Source organism: Acomys minous (genome assembly GCF_964271855.1).
Source record: "Acomys minous genome assembly, chromosome: 1".
Lineage (NCBI taxonomy): Eukaryota > Metazoa > Chordata > Mammalia > Rodentia > Muridae > Acomys > Acomys minous.
The window spans coordinates 32,670,094-32,686,683 of record NC_140483.1 but is presented as its reverse complement, the minus strand read 5'-3'; the positions used below and the strand labels follow the sequence as shown (position 1 = coordinate 32,686,683).

The following is a 16,590-nucleotide window of genomic DNA, read 5'->3' as shown; positions in this document are numbered from 1 at the left end:
AAGGAGCTGGAGAACAAGGAGCTCTCACACACTGCTGCTCGGCATGAGATTTGGTGCGGTCGTTACGGAAAACAGAGCCGAGGTTTCCCAAAACTAAAGATGGAGCTACCATGTGATCCAGCAATACTGCTACCGAGTATACACTCAAAAGAGATGAAATATTTATAGTAATGCGCAAATGACACTTGCACCCCCATATTTATTGCAGCACTAGCCACAATAGTCAAGATATGAGATTAATCTAGATGCTTTTCAGGGAATGAACGAATAAATAATATATATGTTTACATAATATAATACTACTTGGCCAAAAGAAGTACTGAAATCGAAACACTTCCAATATTTTGTTAAGTCCCACTGAGAGTTGACAGAACAGTTTAATAGGAAGTTAACAAAATAAGTAATTTTCTGTCACTTATCTCAATTACTTATTTACCCAATTTAGTAGAACGTCTGTCACATGTTAGCCTGATAAGGATGGAGAAAAAGCACTTGTCTTTTGGTGGGAGTCTGCCAGACAACCTGGGTGTTGTTTCAATAGCCCTCATTTGTACGCAATGCGGTACTCTAAGTTTTATTTTTATTCTTTAACAAAAAAAATCGTATTACATTTTTATTATTGTATATGTGTCCCCACACACATGTACACATGTATGGGTATTGCTGTCTGCATGGAGGTAGGACAACCTGTGTGAACTGGTTCAATACTTCCATTATGGAATTGAATTCAGACCATCAGGCTTGGTGGCAAGCACCTTTACCCACTGAGGCATCTCTCCAGACCCCAAGCTTCAGTCTTAATAATAAGACCCTGTTGTTTGAGGTTGCAGTCCTCCCAATCCGGATAGCCCAGTCTGCTAGATGGAGGTCTCCTGGTCCCCAGCAGGGCCTCCGGCTCTCTGCCAGACCTCATCTGCAGAGTGTCTTTAGACATAGATGTCCCTAATCACATCTGATATATGGCTCTTGACACAGCTCCCTGCTAGCTCGCCCCTCACTGGGCCTATAGGACAATTAGGTACTGTGTTCCCCTTCATATGATAGGAGCGTGCTGCTAAATGCAGATCACGCATCCTTGAAGTGCCTTGTCCACTCAATGTTGTGTACCTATGCTTGGAAACCCCTCACCCACTCCTCAAGGATCATACGGCCTTTGTTCTCCCCGGTGAAGTTGACCTATCTCCCTGAAATGGTTCCAGGAGGTCATTTCTGAGCTCTGAGCCTCAGTTTCTGCTCCTTCTGCCTTCTTGGGCTGATGGCCAACAGGTAAGAAGAGACCCACAAATCAGGAAGAAGGTGAATACGCTGTAAGGTAAGTCTCAGGGGAAGAATGAACCTCTGACAGTTCAACCAACTCAGTCATCGGTAAAATAGATACAGACTTTTTTTTTTACCCACTCTCATATTCTCTTCTCTGTACCATTCTCATCACTGTGAAAGCTGTTCATTAAAACATTTACTACTCATGTACCGAACTTCAGAGACAGGTTATACCTTATTTCTCAAGGTTATACGTTATTGCTCAAATCTTTGAAGAGTTTAACTCAATGGCAATTTGTATTACACATTTACAGATGACATTAATGCTTTAAGCAGGAGATGTATTTAAAAGAAGGAAGCTGAGCAGTCTACGTTCAAGAAGAAAAGTAATTTGCACCTTTTAGGCAGTAGCAATAAAAAATGATCCTTTTATATGAAGGAATTGGATTAATGTAACTGTGACTACTGCGCTGGCGCACTCTACAGAGTTTGGGGTCACACTCTGACTATTTAGAAGAGCTATCCTGATTCCTCACGCTTATTACATATTATGTAGTCCTCACACTGCCTTGAAAATGTGAAAATTCAAATCATTAAAATTGTCATCATCTATTAGCTTGGAGTAGTACAGTAATAGACAGCTGAGAGTGTGCACTCCAGACCTGTGCTCTACCACATCCTCTCCTCACTGCACACCTTACGATACAAATGGAAGAAGAAAAGACTGGCAGGTGCCTCAGTGCGCTTCTCTAACAGGGGGTGCATATGCTCAGGCAGGACACCACTGCCGTGCACATATTGTTACCTCTACACTCTAAGGACAGCCTGGGGAAGGATGTGCCGCCAACTGTTCCAACAGACTTCAAATGGAGCACTTGGCTGTTAACAACATTAAGATTATTCCAGAAAGGGACTTTTGAGTCTGAACAACAAAGTCTGAATCCATGAAACTTCACATCCTTCCCTGCATTCTGTGCTGTTGTCCAGAGTAGGAAGTACTTTGCTCCGGAAGTGTTTACAAAACAAAAAGTGCATACACTGAAACACTCTAAGGGTTTGCAGTAGGTTCTTAAAGACAATTAAGATGGACTCATCCGCTGGGTGTGGTGGCGTGCACTTGTAATCCCAGCACTCTGGGAAGCAGAGGCAGGTGGATTTCTGTGAGTTTGAGGCCAGCCTGGTCTACAAAGTGAGTCCAGAACAGCCAAGGCCACACAGAGAAACCCTGTCTCAAACAGCCCCCAAAACCCCAAACAAAGAAACAAAAAGATGGAATCCTCCTTTATGTCTTGTAAGGCATATGCATATTTAGGACAAGTATAGATTCTCACTGTCCAGATTCCCACGAGCAGTTGTACCAACATTTATAGAGGCATATGGGTCAGGGCTCTTTTTATTTTTTATTTTTGGTTTTTCAAGAAGGGTTTCTCTGTGTCGCCATGGCTATCTTGGACTCACTTTATAGACCAGGTTAGCCTTGAACTCACAGAGATCCGCCTGCCTCTGCCTCCTGTGTAGCCCTGGCTGTACTGGAATTCACCCTGTAGACCAGGCTAGCCTCAAATTCACAGAGATCTGCCTGTCTCTGCCTCCTGAGTTCTGGGATTAAAGGTGTGCGCCATCACCGCCACCCATATTCTTTCTGTCTAGAATACTTTTCTTCCTAATATCCTGATGATTTGATTTTTTTTCCTTTAAAATAATGTTCAGAAATGCTGGCCAGTGGTGGCACACACCTTAATCCCAGCATTCAGGAGACAGAAGCAGAAAGATCTATGAGTTCAAAGACAGCTTGCTCTACAGATTGAGTTTAAGGACAGCCAGGACTACACAGAGAAACCCTGTCTTGAAAAATCAAAAAATAAATATAAATAATGCTCAGAACTGAAGTAGGCATGAAAACCATTACTGGTAGCTATATTCGTTAGTGCAATTTTGACAGAGAACAATTTAGCCTAATGGATATTGGCTAAATGCTGTTTCTTTGGCACAGGGTTCCACTATGCAGCTTGCCGTCCCTTTCACTAGAAACACTGCCTGCTAACACTGCCAGGAACGACTGTTAGACAGAGTCAGGGGATAAAAAAAACAACCCACATGGAAAATGAATTTCAGCACATAACTTAGGAAGGCAGGAAGAATATCTCATTTCAGGGGGCGCCTAAATGTTCAGGAGCAAATGGGCAAGATCACTTACATCTCTAGTACTGTTCACATCATCAGCTCAGTTGCTTGCACTGCTGTCCACCCAGCTAGATTGTTATCTGCTTCAAAGTCTTTGAACATTCAACACAGTGTTATGTGCTACACAGGAGGAGGGTAAATGAACCACTAACAAAATAAGTGTGTAATACAAGTAACTGCTGCATTACCTTCTTAACAGCCAAGAGCTAAGCACACAGCTACATTCTAATGTGAGTCCACATTAGATACACAGATCTAAGAATAGAAAAAGAGGGAAAGTTATTTAAAAATAACTTCACTAAATGTAGGTAGGGGTTTGAAGCTTACTGCTGGGCCATAGTTTGAGAAGAACCCTTGGGCCCAGATCCGCTCATTATAATGTTCTTCTTGTAGGTTTCTAGGACCCTCTGGATCCTTCTATTTCCCTACCCAGATCTAGCCAATGGACAGGACATTCTCCACAGTTGAGTGGAGAGTGGGGACTGACTTTCACATGAACTCTAATGTCCCATATTTGACCACATTCCCTGGATGAGGAGGCCTGGTGGCACTCAGAGGAAGGATAGCAGGCTACCAAGAAGAGACTTGATACCCTATGAGCATATACAGGGGGAGGAGGTCCTTGGGCTAAGGTAGAAAAAAAAAACTATTCCACTGAACCTTTAATTGAATTTATCAGTTTTCAGTTATAAATGTAGGTAAGAATATACTGTATTATTTGTAAGTGGTCACCAATAAATACTATAAATATTGACCAGTTTATTACAATATCATTAGTTTCCTAGCCTTGAGTACTTTCTACATTTGAAAATATTTTCCTGCCCAAGGCCCAACGGACTCAACCAGACTGCCAAAGAACTCTATGGCTTCACAACTACTGAGAATCCCTGTACTATAGAGATCATGTTGGAACAACAGTGTTGGGACCTTAGAGCTTCATTGGCTAGGTTTCTGTTCATAATTACTTTCAAAGGGGATAGGAAAGTAAAGGGCCAATTCACTTGAAAGTTTCAGAAAAAATAACAGAAAAATTGATAGAGCTGGATATCATCATGCTAAATATAATAATAAACCAGATTCAGGAAGACAAACATTGTTTTCCTCCCTGTGCAGATGGAAAAGAAAAGGAATGGAAGTTGGTGGAATATTAGTATAGTACAATGATAGGTATGTATGAAAATCTCTAAATAAAAAGATTCACACACTAGAAGGAATGGGGGAGTGAAACAGACAGTTAACATATATAAAATAGAAGGTAGCAAAACATTTAGCATAGATAGGTATTATTATTATTAGGGCTATGTTTTTAGAAACACATACTGTCATTATAAAAAGCTTTTAAAAATAATTCTAAAAGCAATATTCAAGTTATTGCATTGAGAAAATGCCCGGTGCAAGGACTGAGGACATAGCGCAGTTGGTAGAATACTTGCCTAAAATGCACAGGATCTGAGTTTCTTCCCTAGCACCTTATAAACCTGGTGTGGTGTTCCACACTGATAACATCAGTACTGGATATAAGTAAAGGCAAGAGGACTTGGGCTCAAGGTCTTCTTCTGCTACACAATGAATTCAAAGCCATCCCGGGTTTCATTAAAAAAAAAAAATCTCTGAAGTGTAGAAGAAGTTATGTGGAACGCAAACCACAGAGTGTCTAAGCAGATATAGAAGACAGCTGAACTGAAAGGGAGGGGGTAGATGGTATCTGAAAGTGCACATGTTTCATCTTTGGGAAAAGCTCAGTGAAAGAGGAAGCTGAGGGAAGGCAATGTTGAGAAAGAGAGCTGGCAGAGCAGGAACGCTTTGCTGAGATGGGGAGCACAGCATACCCCATGTATGTACTCATGGGAGTGTTACAAGCCAGGAAAGAGAGAAAGAGAGAGAGAGGGAGAGGGAGAGGGAGAGGGAGAGGGAGAGGGAGAGGGAGAGGGAGAGGGAGAGAGAGAGAGAGAGAGAAAGAGAGAAAGAGAGACAGAGAGACAGAGAGACAGAGAGAAGGAGACAGAGAGAGACAGAGAAAAGTGCCAAGAAAGCAGTGTGAGGCAAAATGACTAGTAGAGGTTAAGACTGAAATAGATTCAGTGTTTTGGAAATATCAACAGAAAGTAGCTAGGAACTTTAAAAAATTTATGATAAAGAAAAAATTTAAGTATATACAAAATATACAGAATACCTATCTTCACTACACATTTTCAAAATCTCATCTTCAGTGTCAGCAATCATCTAGTATTTAGTCTTTTGCCACTGATTCCTTTCATTAGTTGCATGTTTGTCAATTTCATCTATGCTGTACAAGTATCGGTGTTTCATTCTTCTATAATTGGTATTTGTACTCCACTCCATGGATATGCTGCTGTGTGTTTAGACATTCACCATATGATGGGTCTTATACTGTGTCTAACTGGAGCTATTGAGACTACTGCTGCTACGCCCAGTCATGTACTCATGGCTCTGTGTCATCTCAACTTACCTGACTTTACAGAATCAGTTTTTCGCCAAAGGCACACAGATACATGAGTCAACAGCAGCAATATTGCTCAGTGTATGATAGAGCTATAAATCTAGATGCTGCATGACAGCAGTATTCTGTCCCAGGAATGTGGAAGCTGGAGAACTCAGGGACAGAGGGAGAAATAAAGTAGATGTAAAGGAAAAAGTTAATTAAATGGCAAGAGATGCAAGATGCTTGCCATCATAAGACCAGGCCCAGCATCACCGCCTACCTCAAAGTTTGCCCTTGCATTTCAAGAAGGACATACCTTGGCATCTATGCAACAAATTACTTTTTTTGCTTCAAATAATACAGGATTCTACTGTTAGGATTCTAAGAACCTTAACTCATCAAAGTTGATAAATCAAAAGGGGAAAGATTTGGTTCTCTGGACTAATTTGAAATTGATGAAGAGTGCAAGATACGAATATGATAAACGACAATGAGAATAAAGTATGTTCAATAAGCAATTTAAGTATGAAAGAGTCTTAGTTGGCCTTAGAATATTTGATTCTAATCAATATTGGAAATGTTTATTCAGTGATGATTCAGAAGTAAGTGCACTGATGTTTTCTTCATCTCTAGCATATAGAATTGCTTTGATTCTTTTTCTTCTTAATTTGGCTTGCTTGATGTAATAGTCCATGTGCCAAACCACTAAGGGGGAAGAAACTGCAGAATGCTTACCATCATCTCCCATCTATAGAACAGAGGAAACAGTAGTTCCTTGAAAGAGGCCCCTTCCGTTGCTGGTCTAGTACTATTTTGGTAACTGTCAGTTAAGAGTATCTATCCAGACCCAACATAGAATTGCCTGTGTTAGATGAAGTGGCTTTTGTTAAAGGTCAAGGTTAACCACTGATCAATCAAGTCTCCTTTAGAGATAGAACAATATTAAATTTCAAGATGTGAGACATGGTAAAGCCAAAATGGGTCATCTTTTCCTTATTATAGTTTTGGTATCTATTTTGGGTTAGTTTTTGCTTTTTATGTTTTTCCACCTTGACACAAGCCAGGTCACCTGGGAAAAGGAAACCTCAGCTGAGAAAATGCGTCCATCAGCTTGGCTGGTAGGCAAGTGAGTATAGCGTCTTATTGATTAATGACTGATATGGGCGGGCCCAGCTCACAGTGGGGACACAATTCCTGGGCTGGAGGTCCTGGGTGGTACAAGAAAATAGGCTGAGCAAGTCAATGAAGCAAGCCAGTACATGAAGCTCCTCCATGGGTTCTGCTTCAGTTATTGCCTTGAGTTCCTGCCCTGAGTTTCCTGAATGATGGAGCATTACTGTGAGATGAAGTAAGTCCTAGTCTTCCTGAGTTCCTTCTGGTCACGGTGTTTATCACAGCAACAGAAAGCAAACTAGGACAGTATCTAACTTTCCTATTCTAACACCATGGCAATCTTGTAGTAATTTCAACCTGTTCCAATCAGTTATTCTTTTCATATGGAGCAATCATGTTTTTCTAAGTAGTATGACTGTACCTATCCACCATAAGAACTAATATGAACAAGTGTGGACTAATCTCTGACTCATGCTACCATGGCCAATTGTTCAGACACTCATCAACAATTTCACCTGCATTTATCTATTGCCTTTGCATTTTCCCCCTTGGGCCATGTGGTCCTTGCCTGGCCATCTTTGCCGCATTATTGCCTATGTAACTGAGCCCATCTGCTCAGTAGATAGTGGCTCAGACACACTCCCGACTATTGGTTCCACATGGCCTTCCAGCCATCTGAGTTCAAGCGTCGCTCTTCTACACAATCTTCAGGGTAGAAAGCTTCCAATTTCCCATAGAACTGATCCCCTAGTCAAGCAGGGCAACTCCACAGTCCCTTTCTCCTATCATATGCACCCTCTCCTCCTTCTACACCCACACCAACCTTATCTACTCAGCTCACTCCTTCCTTTAGACCTCCTTCAGGAACTCAGAATGGACCCCTTTCCCAGAACGGAGGTATTTGGTAAGAGTTATCACTGGGTTGACTTCTTTACAAGTGCTTTTCTTTGATCATCACAGAAATACAATGATTTTAACTGTGTGCATGTATTCCTGTACAAGACTACACATGGAGTCCAGAAGTCAACACCAACCTCAAGTATTACTGTCCACTTGCTTTTTGGGACAAGGTCTCTCCCTGGGACCTAGAGCTTGCTAATTAGGCTCTTGTCAACTACACAAGATCCTCTTATCTGTCCCCCGGTGTTGGGATTTTAAGCATATACCCCCACATCTGCCTTTTTATATACTTGCTGGGGACTGAACTCAGGTCCTCTTGCTTGTATAGCAGACCATCTACTGGATAAACTATATCCTTAGCCTGAAAGACCTATAACTTCAAAGTATCCTAACAAAGTCAGGTATGATGGACAATACATGTAATCCCAGCACTCAGGAGGTTGAAGTAGGAGAACTGCTACAAGCTCAAGGCCGCCTAGACAACACAGTAAGTTCTAGCTCATCCTGAGCGGCCATAAAAGATCCTTTCTTCATCTTCATTTTTCTCCCCCAAAATAACGTGCTTTGAACAGTCATCAGCCTTTCAGACTTTGCAGGAGCTGTGCCCCTTCTCACAAAGGTACTACCCGACCCTTCCTTGCCTAGCAAACTCATGGCCAGCCTCCAAAGCCAAACTTACTGTTTAGCCTTACTCTGAAGGCTTCTTCCTCGCTACTCAACAGTGGCAATCATTTTTTTAGTTGTTTCTATCTATAGTATCTAACAGGAGTCTCATAAATACTGACTTTGGTCCTTTCTCTTATTAGACTGGGGGAAGGGCTTTGAAGGGTGGACATTCTACTTGCACTCACAACACTGTATCAAAACAAACATTAAAGACAGCTAATTTTATTAGCTTTTATTATCATACATCTGAAAGCAACACTCCTTTCCTAGCCACTTAATAATAAATTAGAAAGTTGAGCTGGGTGTGGTGTCACACACCTTTCATCCCAGCACTTGGGAGGCAGAGGCAGGCAGATCTCTTTGAGTTTGAGGCCAGCCTGGTCTACAAAGTGAGTCCAGGACAGCTAAGGTAACAGTGTCTCAAAACACTTTTTTAAAAAAGTGAATAAATTAGAAAGTTGAAATAATTGAGCAGAATATAAATTGACATTTAACCTGAAATATTGTGTCTATTATAGTATGCATTAGCTATTAGTCTTATTTACTATTTAAACATGAGATCATGCATTTTGGATTTAAATACATATTCAAAAGCTTCCCTGGAGCATGATAAATGTACCAGGTGTGGCTTTCCCCTGCATTTATACCAGGCAGTTATAAATAGCTGAAGCTGGATACAGTAGTGATGCAGACCTGCAGTTCCAGCTACTGAAAGGATAATTTACTTGAGCTCAAGAGTTCAAGGGCAACAAGCAAGACTGCACCAAAAAAGAAAGCCTGCAAAGAATTGGAAAAGGCAGAGGTGGAAGAGGCTGGGCAGCCTTTAGAGTGCCTCAAGTGTTTCTATAAGCATCTCAGCTAAGTTAAAAGACTTATATATACATAGGGGGACTGATGGTATGATTTTGTTTCTAAATACAAGCTAGTTAACTTTCAAATTTTCATTCCACCCACTTACTCACCCACCTCCCTACCTATTCACCTTCAGAGGTAAGTAAGAAGGCTCGGCAGGTGTCTGTTGCCAGCTCCTGATAGCCTGTATTTGATTCTCAGGACCCATGTAATAAAAAAAAAGAGAGCTAACTCCCACAGGTTATCCTTTGATGTATGTGGTTGTGTGTATGTATGTATGTGTGTGGTGTGTGTGGGTGTATGTCTATGTACATACTTGTAAGTAAGAAAAGGTTCAGTGTCCATATCTTAGAATCAGACATTTTTACATTCAAGGAATCAACATATTTCCTCTTACAAAAAAAAAAAAACCTCAATTACAGAAAAATGCCCACTCCTACATTAAGCATCTAAACCTCCTTCAAAAAGGCCAACCCATCTGAAAGAGTGTCCTATAAGATAATAAGGATGTCACCTGCTTATCAGCATAGCCATAACTCAAATTGGGAGGCATTCTGCTTCATACTATAGAAAGCCTAAGGATTTCTTTCATGATTTTGAGGGTTCATCTCAAACAAAGCACAACAACAACAACAACAAAACCAAACAAAAACAAAACCAAAAAACCAATATGGGATGTAGAACCAAGAGCAAATGGTGAACACTGTGTCCTAGAACAATTTCATTTTAGGTTTTCTAGACAAACCAAAATCAAGTCATTATCTATGAAAGCTTATCTTCAATTTCACATCTAATAAAGAAATTTAACTGTCTTTAGGAAGTTGTGTAATAAGCACTTGGTATCTAAACTACTGAAAAGTTTGGTATAGGGCTGGCAAAATGGCTGAGTGGGTAAAGGCACTGGCCTCCAAACTGAGTGACCTGAGTGATCCCCAGAGCCTACAGGGACGAGGAAGAGAAGTCACTCCCAAAGCGGTCCTGCGATCTCTACATGCATCACCCCTCAAACAATAAATAAATTAAATGTAACTTTTTGTGTGTTTTATTTTTGAGACAGGGTCTCACTGTGCAGCCCTCCTGGCCGAGAACTTACTGTGTCGATGAGGCTAGCCTTGAACTTATATTAAAGCCTGTCTCTACTTCCTCTATACTGGGATTAAAGTCATGTGCCAACATGTCTGGCTAAAATACAATTTTTGTTTAAAAGTTTGGTATCAAAGCAGTGTTATATGCCTTTTATATGAAACTATCCATAGCAGTAATCAAATTCTACATCAAGTATACATAAACTTTCTACAAATGGACATAATTCTTGGAAAGCACATTAAGATTCAGTCATGCAGTCATTCACGTTTCCAGTTTTTCTTTCCTTCATGCCCTTCCCTCCTCCAAACAGTGTTCATCTTTACTGATCGGTGAGATGCTCCCTGTGGCTCAGGGGCTGTTCATCTCTTCAGCTCCTGTGCTCTCTCTACTTACACTCTGCCACTGCACTTCTGCTGGCTGTCTGACTGCTTACCTTTGTGGTGCTGGGGACCAAAGCCAGGGTGGCTAACATGACAGTTGGATACCCTGGCACTGAGCTATACCTGCACCCACATCTGGTTTTATTTCTTCTTTCTTTTGGTCTGGAAAACACTCCTGTAAGTTTTGAAGAGTCAGCTTAGACTCTGAGAGGTTCTTGGAAAAACCATCACAAAGAAATGAGAAAAATCTCTGATGGACTATTATGAAATTAATGGACCTAATGAAGTTTAAATGTTTAGGATTTTCTTATCCTGACTCAACATATATATTTCAGTAGGCAATAAACTTCACAAAATGTATATAGTTATAAAAATAGAAACTGTGGGACTGGAGAGATAGCTCATCGGTTAAGAGCATTTGTGGTTTTTCCAGAGGACCCAGGCTTGGTTTCCAGCACCACATGCTGACTCACACCCATCCATAAGTCCAGTTCCAGCGGATCCAATGCCCTTTAATGACCTCTCCAAGCACCAGACACATCCATGGCACACAGACATACATGCAGACAGATACATACAACACACACACACATAGAATAAAATAAGTAAATCTAGAAAGCAAAGTAAAGCATAGAAATTGTGTCTATATTAATAAAACATGTAATTGGCCAAATGAATCTCTTAATAAACCCATGTAAAAGTATATTATAGTTTTGGTTTTGCTTTCAACCACCTATTTTTTAAGCTGCATTTAGTAAACATGATGGGAGTGAAGAATCTAATGAAGCCCTATGCACTCTCATCTGGATGCTATTATCAAAAGCACCAACTTCTTTCTACAACACGGAATGGCTTTACTGGGTCCTCTAGAACCTATTCAGATAATTAACTCATAACTTAGTAATAGATAATAGTAACTAAGTTACTATTTCACAGAATCACATTGTGATAAAAAATTTAAATAAACCCATTAATATCATTAAATAACTAATCAATGTCATTTCCTCCTCTCCAATTATATGAATTTTTTTTTATCCTTCACTCAGGTCGGCAGCTAAACAACTGTGGAAACATTACATCTAGTTGATAAGACCTTTTAAGTCTCCTTAACTCAATCAAGCATTTGTCCCCTTATCTTTTTCACGGTAATTGACAACTTGGAAAAACCCTACTAAACTGTGATTTTAATGTTCCCTGTGCCTTAAAACAGAGAAGTGGGTTCTCATACTGGTGGGCTAACTGTAATGATAGCTCTGCTGCTGCGATGAGCACGGCGAGGCACTGCAAGGAAGGCAACAGCACAGGCACAGTTAGGAGCCTTTGCTTACAGACAAGGATCACCGCGTGAGCCTCACTGGCCAGCACAGAGATAGAGGCAACAACAAATGCTCTAAGAATGTATTTTTCTATCATGCCAGAATGCACACGCCGAGACAAGAAAGTAGAAAAGAAAAACCCTACAAATATTACACCACAACTTAAAATTTTCCACGACGTTCATTTGTTCTAGTTCTTCTTGAAGCAAATTTAAGACCTAACAGCTATTTGACTTCTAGATAGTTCACTTTACAAAGATGATAAGGCCCACTGAAAGAAATGTTCTACTTCAAAGAGACTGAACAGAATATATGAAACTGAAGCTAGTTTCACCTAACACTCATACACAAAGACAAAGCAAAGTATTTGGCATTATAAAATTCTTCTCAGCCTAACACTACAGCAGTATTCAAAACATACTACTGACATATTACACTATTTATGAAACAAAATCACTGAAAGCCTGCAGACCTCACGGTAGCCTGTCGCACAGTCAACAGTGGAGCTTCCACTCACAGCACAAGGGCCTGCCCCTCCCTTGCTATGCAACGTGACCATCTTGTTACAGAAACAGAAGCCCCAGTGTAGTGTGCAAGGCGCCACCTACCATGGACTTGGGCTTGCTGATGGCCACAAGGCTAGTGAGGAAGTCTTCATCATGCAGCTGGCTGAAAACATGGGCATCATAGGCTACCAGAATGGAGACTTCTTCCATCATCTTGCCTGCTGGCTTCTCTACAGCAGCAGTTGCTGCCCAGCTCCAGACCAGACTATCCAGGGAAAAACTCCCACGGCAGCTCAGTGCCAGTGCACACACCCACTTGAGATCCAGGGGTTGGGTGTCAAAATCCAAAGAGAAAGAGAGGAGGGAAAAAAAGAAAAGGCAGCTGCTATCACAGGCTTGCCTAGCAGTTCACCCCCAGTGGAAAACTCAGGAGGCAGCTTATCTAAGCAGGAAGTACACACCATAAACACCTGCAGTCTCAACACAACCCAGGAGAAATTCAGGTTTGGGAATCTTCTTTAAACTTCAAACAATAGAAACAAAGAGACATTTCCTTACTAGAAATATCCTATATGAAAGTTTCCCCAAAACAAGAGTTGATTTATATTATGTCTTTGGTAATGAAAAGATTTTCCAATAGCTCCTCTTCTTACTTCAGTGTTATTTATATGAAGATTCTTCTTGGAAGAAGAGTAGATTTTTCTTAAAGCAATCAGTGCTTATTTTTTGTTATTCTTAGAAAATAAAAAGATGATAAACCATTTTTATTTCTCAGAATTTATAGATATCTCAGTGCAGTTAAAAATTTATCTCCTGAAGTCTGAAGCAGGGGAAAAAAGAATGCTTTTCCCTTCTGAGTAGGTCTGTTAAAAGAAAACAAAAAAGATACCAAAATATATATATAAAAAAAGAAACAATTCATTTGGGACAGCAATAGCAGTTGATAATTATTTTCCTTTCTCCCATTAAAAATGCAAATATCCGAAGTGATTCTGGAAGAAACATAGGGCTTCATTCATAAACTGTTTTTCTACCCCTTGATAAATATTCTTACTCCTTTTATATTTAGTTCCAGGTTTCTTTTAATTACTTGAAACCAGCAAAGAGTCACAAACTATCTGTCCCTTAGCTACCACACGTGGTTTGGGAGGACAGCTGGAGATGGTAAGAATGAAAGTTCCCTCAACCACTAAGATATGTAACACATGCTTATTACATTGGGCACAGCACTGGACAAAGAAAACAGGAGACAGGTACAGTTTCTCCAAAGCCTGTTACCTGCTCTTCCTGTATCTGCACTGAGTGAATGGTACCACAGGACCAAGAAGTATATTTTGTTAGTATAAGACATCAGTTTGGTATCATCTGTTTAAAGTAAAAAGAAATCCTGCTATGTGCTATAGTCCTTCGGCTTCATCGCCATACCAGGACTTTGTTATCTGAGTTCACTGGCTTGTGAGAAAATGGGTGAACAAACTCAGAATGGAATCTAGTATCCATTTTCCTGAAAAGTTTTCCTGTTCTACAGGTTGGCATGGTTACTTAACTGGTATCCTGTGCCATTTCAACATGACCTGGGGAGTTCTGAAGCTTCAGTAGTTCTGTAGTGAAAGTGCCTGCTCACAGAGGGCACACTTCCCGGCTAGGAACCAAGTCTAATAGGCTTACTTAAACAGAAAATGAAATATCTTAAATAAATTTTCGAGATTAAAACAGCTTCAAGCTGTGCTTGATCCTTACAGGAGCCAGTAAAGCATTTTACTCCCTCCCCCCACCCTCAACAATGCAGCCTTGTTTACAGCATTATTTTCATTAAGAATTCTCCAGCACAGTTATTCTAAAAATGACTAGCCAAGTAAAAATTAAATGATAATCAGGACCCAAGGCATCATGAATCACCCAGGAGGGCCATACCTTTTAAATTCCTTTTTTATCTTTTCAGTAGTATTTTAAAGATACTGCAAACATCTTCATATATTCATTAGCGCAGAAGACTTGAGATTTATCTTGCAGCGTGCCTCCCTAGATCTGAAAGCCAGAGCACTTGCTTTCGTACTTGCCTTCCTGCAGTGACTCACGGCTTCCACACTCTGATATCTGAATAGGTGCACTGACAAAGACACCTGTTGTGAAAGGTAACCAAACTACTTCCCATCATGCCTTTCTTTGTGCTGGCAACCGCCCAGGGGCAAACAGGAATTATAACCTCATTTGAGCAGTCCCCTCTGTGCCCAGTCAGAGCACCTTTTGTGAAACAATAGGTAATCTTCTTGGTTAAGAACACTTAAATCCCCCCAGAAGAAAAGCATATGGGGGGAAAACAATAGAATGCAGCACTTTAAAGATCTACATATTAAATTAATAAGGGTAAGGTATCAGAATACATGTGCAAATATAGGTTTAGAAGAACACTGAAGGTTGTAAAATAGTTTTAACTTTACATAAATGGTGGGTAATTTTCTCAGATAAACAATCCTATAAACTCTTAACATACTTCCTTCAAGAATCTTCTAATAGCCACAAAGACTAGCGTATTATTGACATCTCATTTCTAAATCCACAGTGGCTTTTTTCTCCACCTTAGTGCTTAGATTTTCTTGAGCAACAACTAACTAGGATTTCTAATCTCCTCCTCCTTTCTATATTTGCTGTTCTTAAATATTTCTTAAATATGCTTCTGGATCTTGGGAGGAAATTAAGTTTTTTCTTTATGTACACAAAAAGCATGCTCTTTGAAAACTGATGATCTTAAGAAAAACTTGTCCCTGTTCCTCTATTTTTTTCTGTTTGTTTGTTTTTGCTTTTCCAAGGCATTTTCTACTGTCTCTGAATCGGTCTGCTAACCCCCCCCCCACAAACTTGAGCTGCTTTCTTAACTGTTGTGTTCATGACTAACTCTTTGCTTTCCCGAGACGTCCTTCTTGACACTCACTCACCTGCCCACTGGGGGACTGAGCCCACTGGGTCATCTTCCTGAGTTCCTGCAGTTCTGGGTAGTCAGCCTGCCACTGACTAGGAGAACCGGCAGCACAGTAAAGAATTACCTGTGACCTAAGATTATAGCAGGCGCTGAGGACATCACCAATTAGAGAAGCTGTGTAGCAACAAGCAGCAGAAACCAAGGCACTCCTGGTAAACACAAGTCCCCAGTTCAAACAGGAACCAGCTAGCTCTCTATGCCAGGGCAAGCCATGTAAACTTAGCTAGGTTTCAGTTTCCTCTTGGTCATGTAAGTTGAGAGGGAGAGACTAGATCAGTGGTTTCCCCAGTATGCAGGAAAAGCAAAAGCAATGTGTCATATTTCCTTCCACTAAATGTGCCAGTGGGGAGTGTCAAACAGAGAATGCCTGTCTAATCTGTATCAGAGTAGAAAGCAAAGGGTAACGTGAAGTCTGGGTATTGACAAAGTCCCCAGAGTTGCTACGTGCTTCAATAAATGCAGTCTACTTTCTAGTTAACTTCTAAAATCAAGTCTTTTTGCCATGAAAAGGGGATTCAATGAAAAAGCAATTTTGACATGTTTAGAGCCTTTCTGCTTAAACCAGAGTAACTAAAATGTAACTTGAAAGTTTTCCAGATGGTTTAATATTTTAAGATTTAATCAAAGTTTTTAAAAATTAACACACAAAGCAATGGTTTTCATGAAGGTGTGTTTCATACTTAGGCCATTATACTTTACCTTTGATTGTGCCCCTCCCCCACTGCCAGCCACACCTGCCGCTGGTCTCTTCTCTCCGTTGTTTGCTTTCATGTCACACTATTCCATTGCTCTTTTTTTCTCTTTCCTTCTCTCCTCTTTAAAATCTTCCTCCTTCTCACGCAGTCCTTTTTCTACATGCATAATGATTCACCCACATGTATGTACAGATGTTTCTACATGCAAT

General features: G+C 40.5%; 1 protein-coding gene across 6 annotated transcripts in view; it reads right to left on the bottom strand.

The window, feature by feature from the left end:
• The window catches only part of RABGAP1L (RAB GTPase activating protein 1 like), a 573,647-nt gene that overhangs the window by 68,264 nt on the left and 488,793 nt on the right, over nt 1-16,590 (bottom strand). The window contains exons 1-2 of one of the 6 annotated variants that reach the window (XM_084782443.1): nt 15,643-15,788; nt 12,809-13,569 (exon numbers count right to left, since the gene is read on the bottom strand). The exons of 3 other annotated variants lie outside the window; for them this stretch is intronic. In XM_084782443.1, coding sequence (XP_084638569.1) covers nt 12,809-12,919 — 111 coding nt within the window. In that variant the 5' untranslated portion in view covers nt 12,920-13,569; nt 15,643-15,788. Of the gene's footprint in view, nt 1-12,808; nt 13,570-14,620; nt 15,037-15,642; nt 15,789-16,590 lie in introns of those variants that run through there. 2 more of the 6 variants (XM_084782445.1, XM_084782442.1) reach the window with 2 other exon arrangements.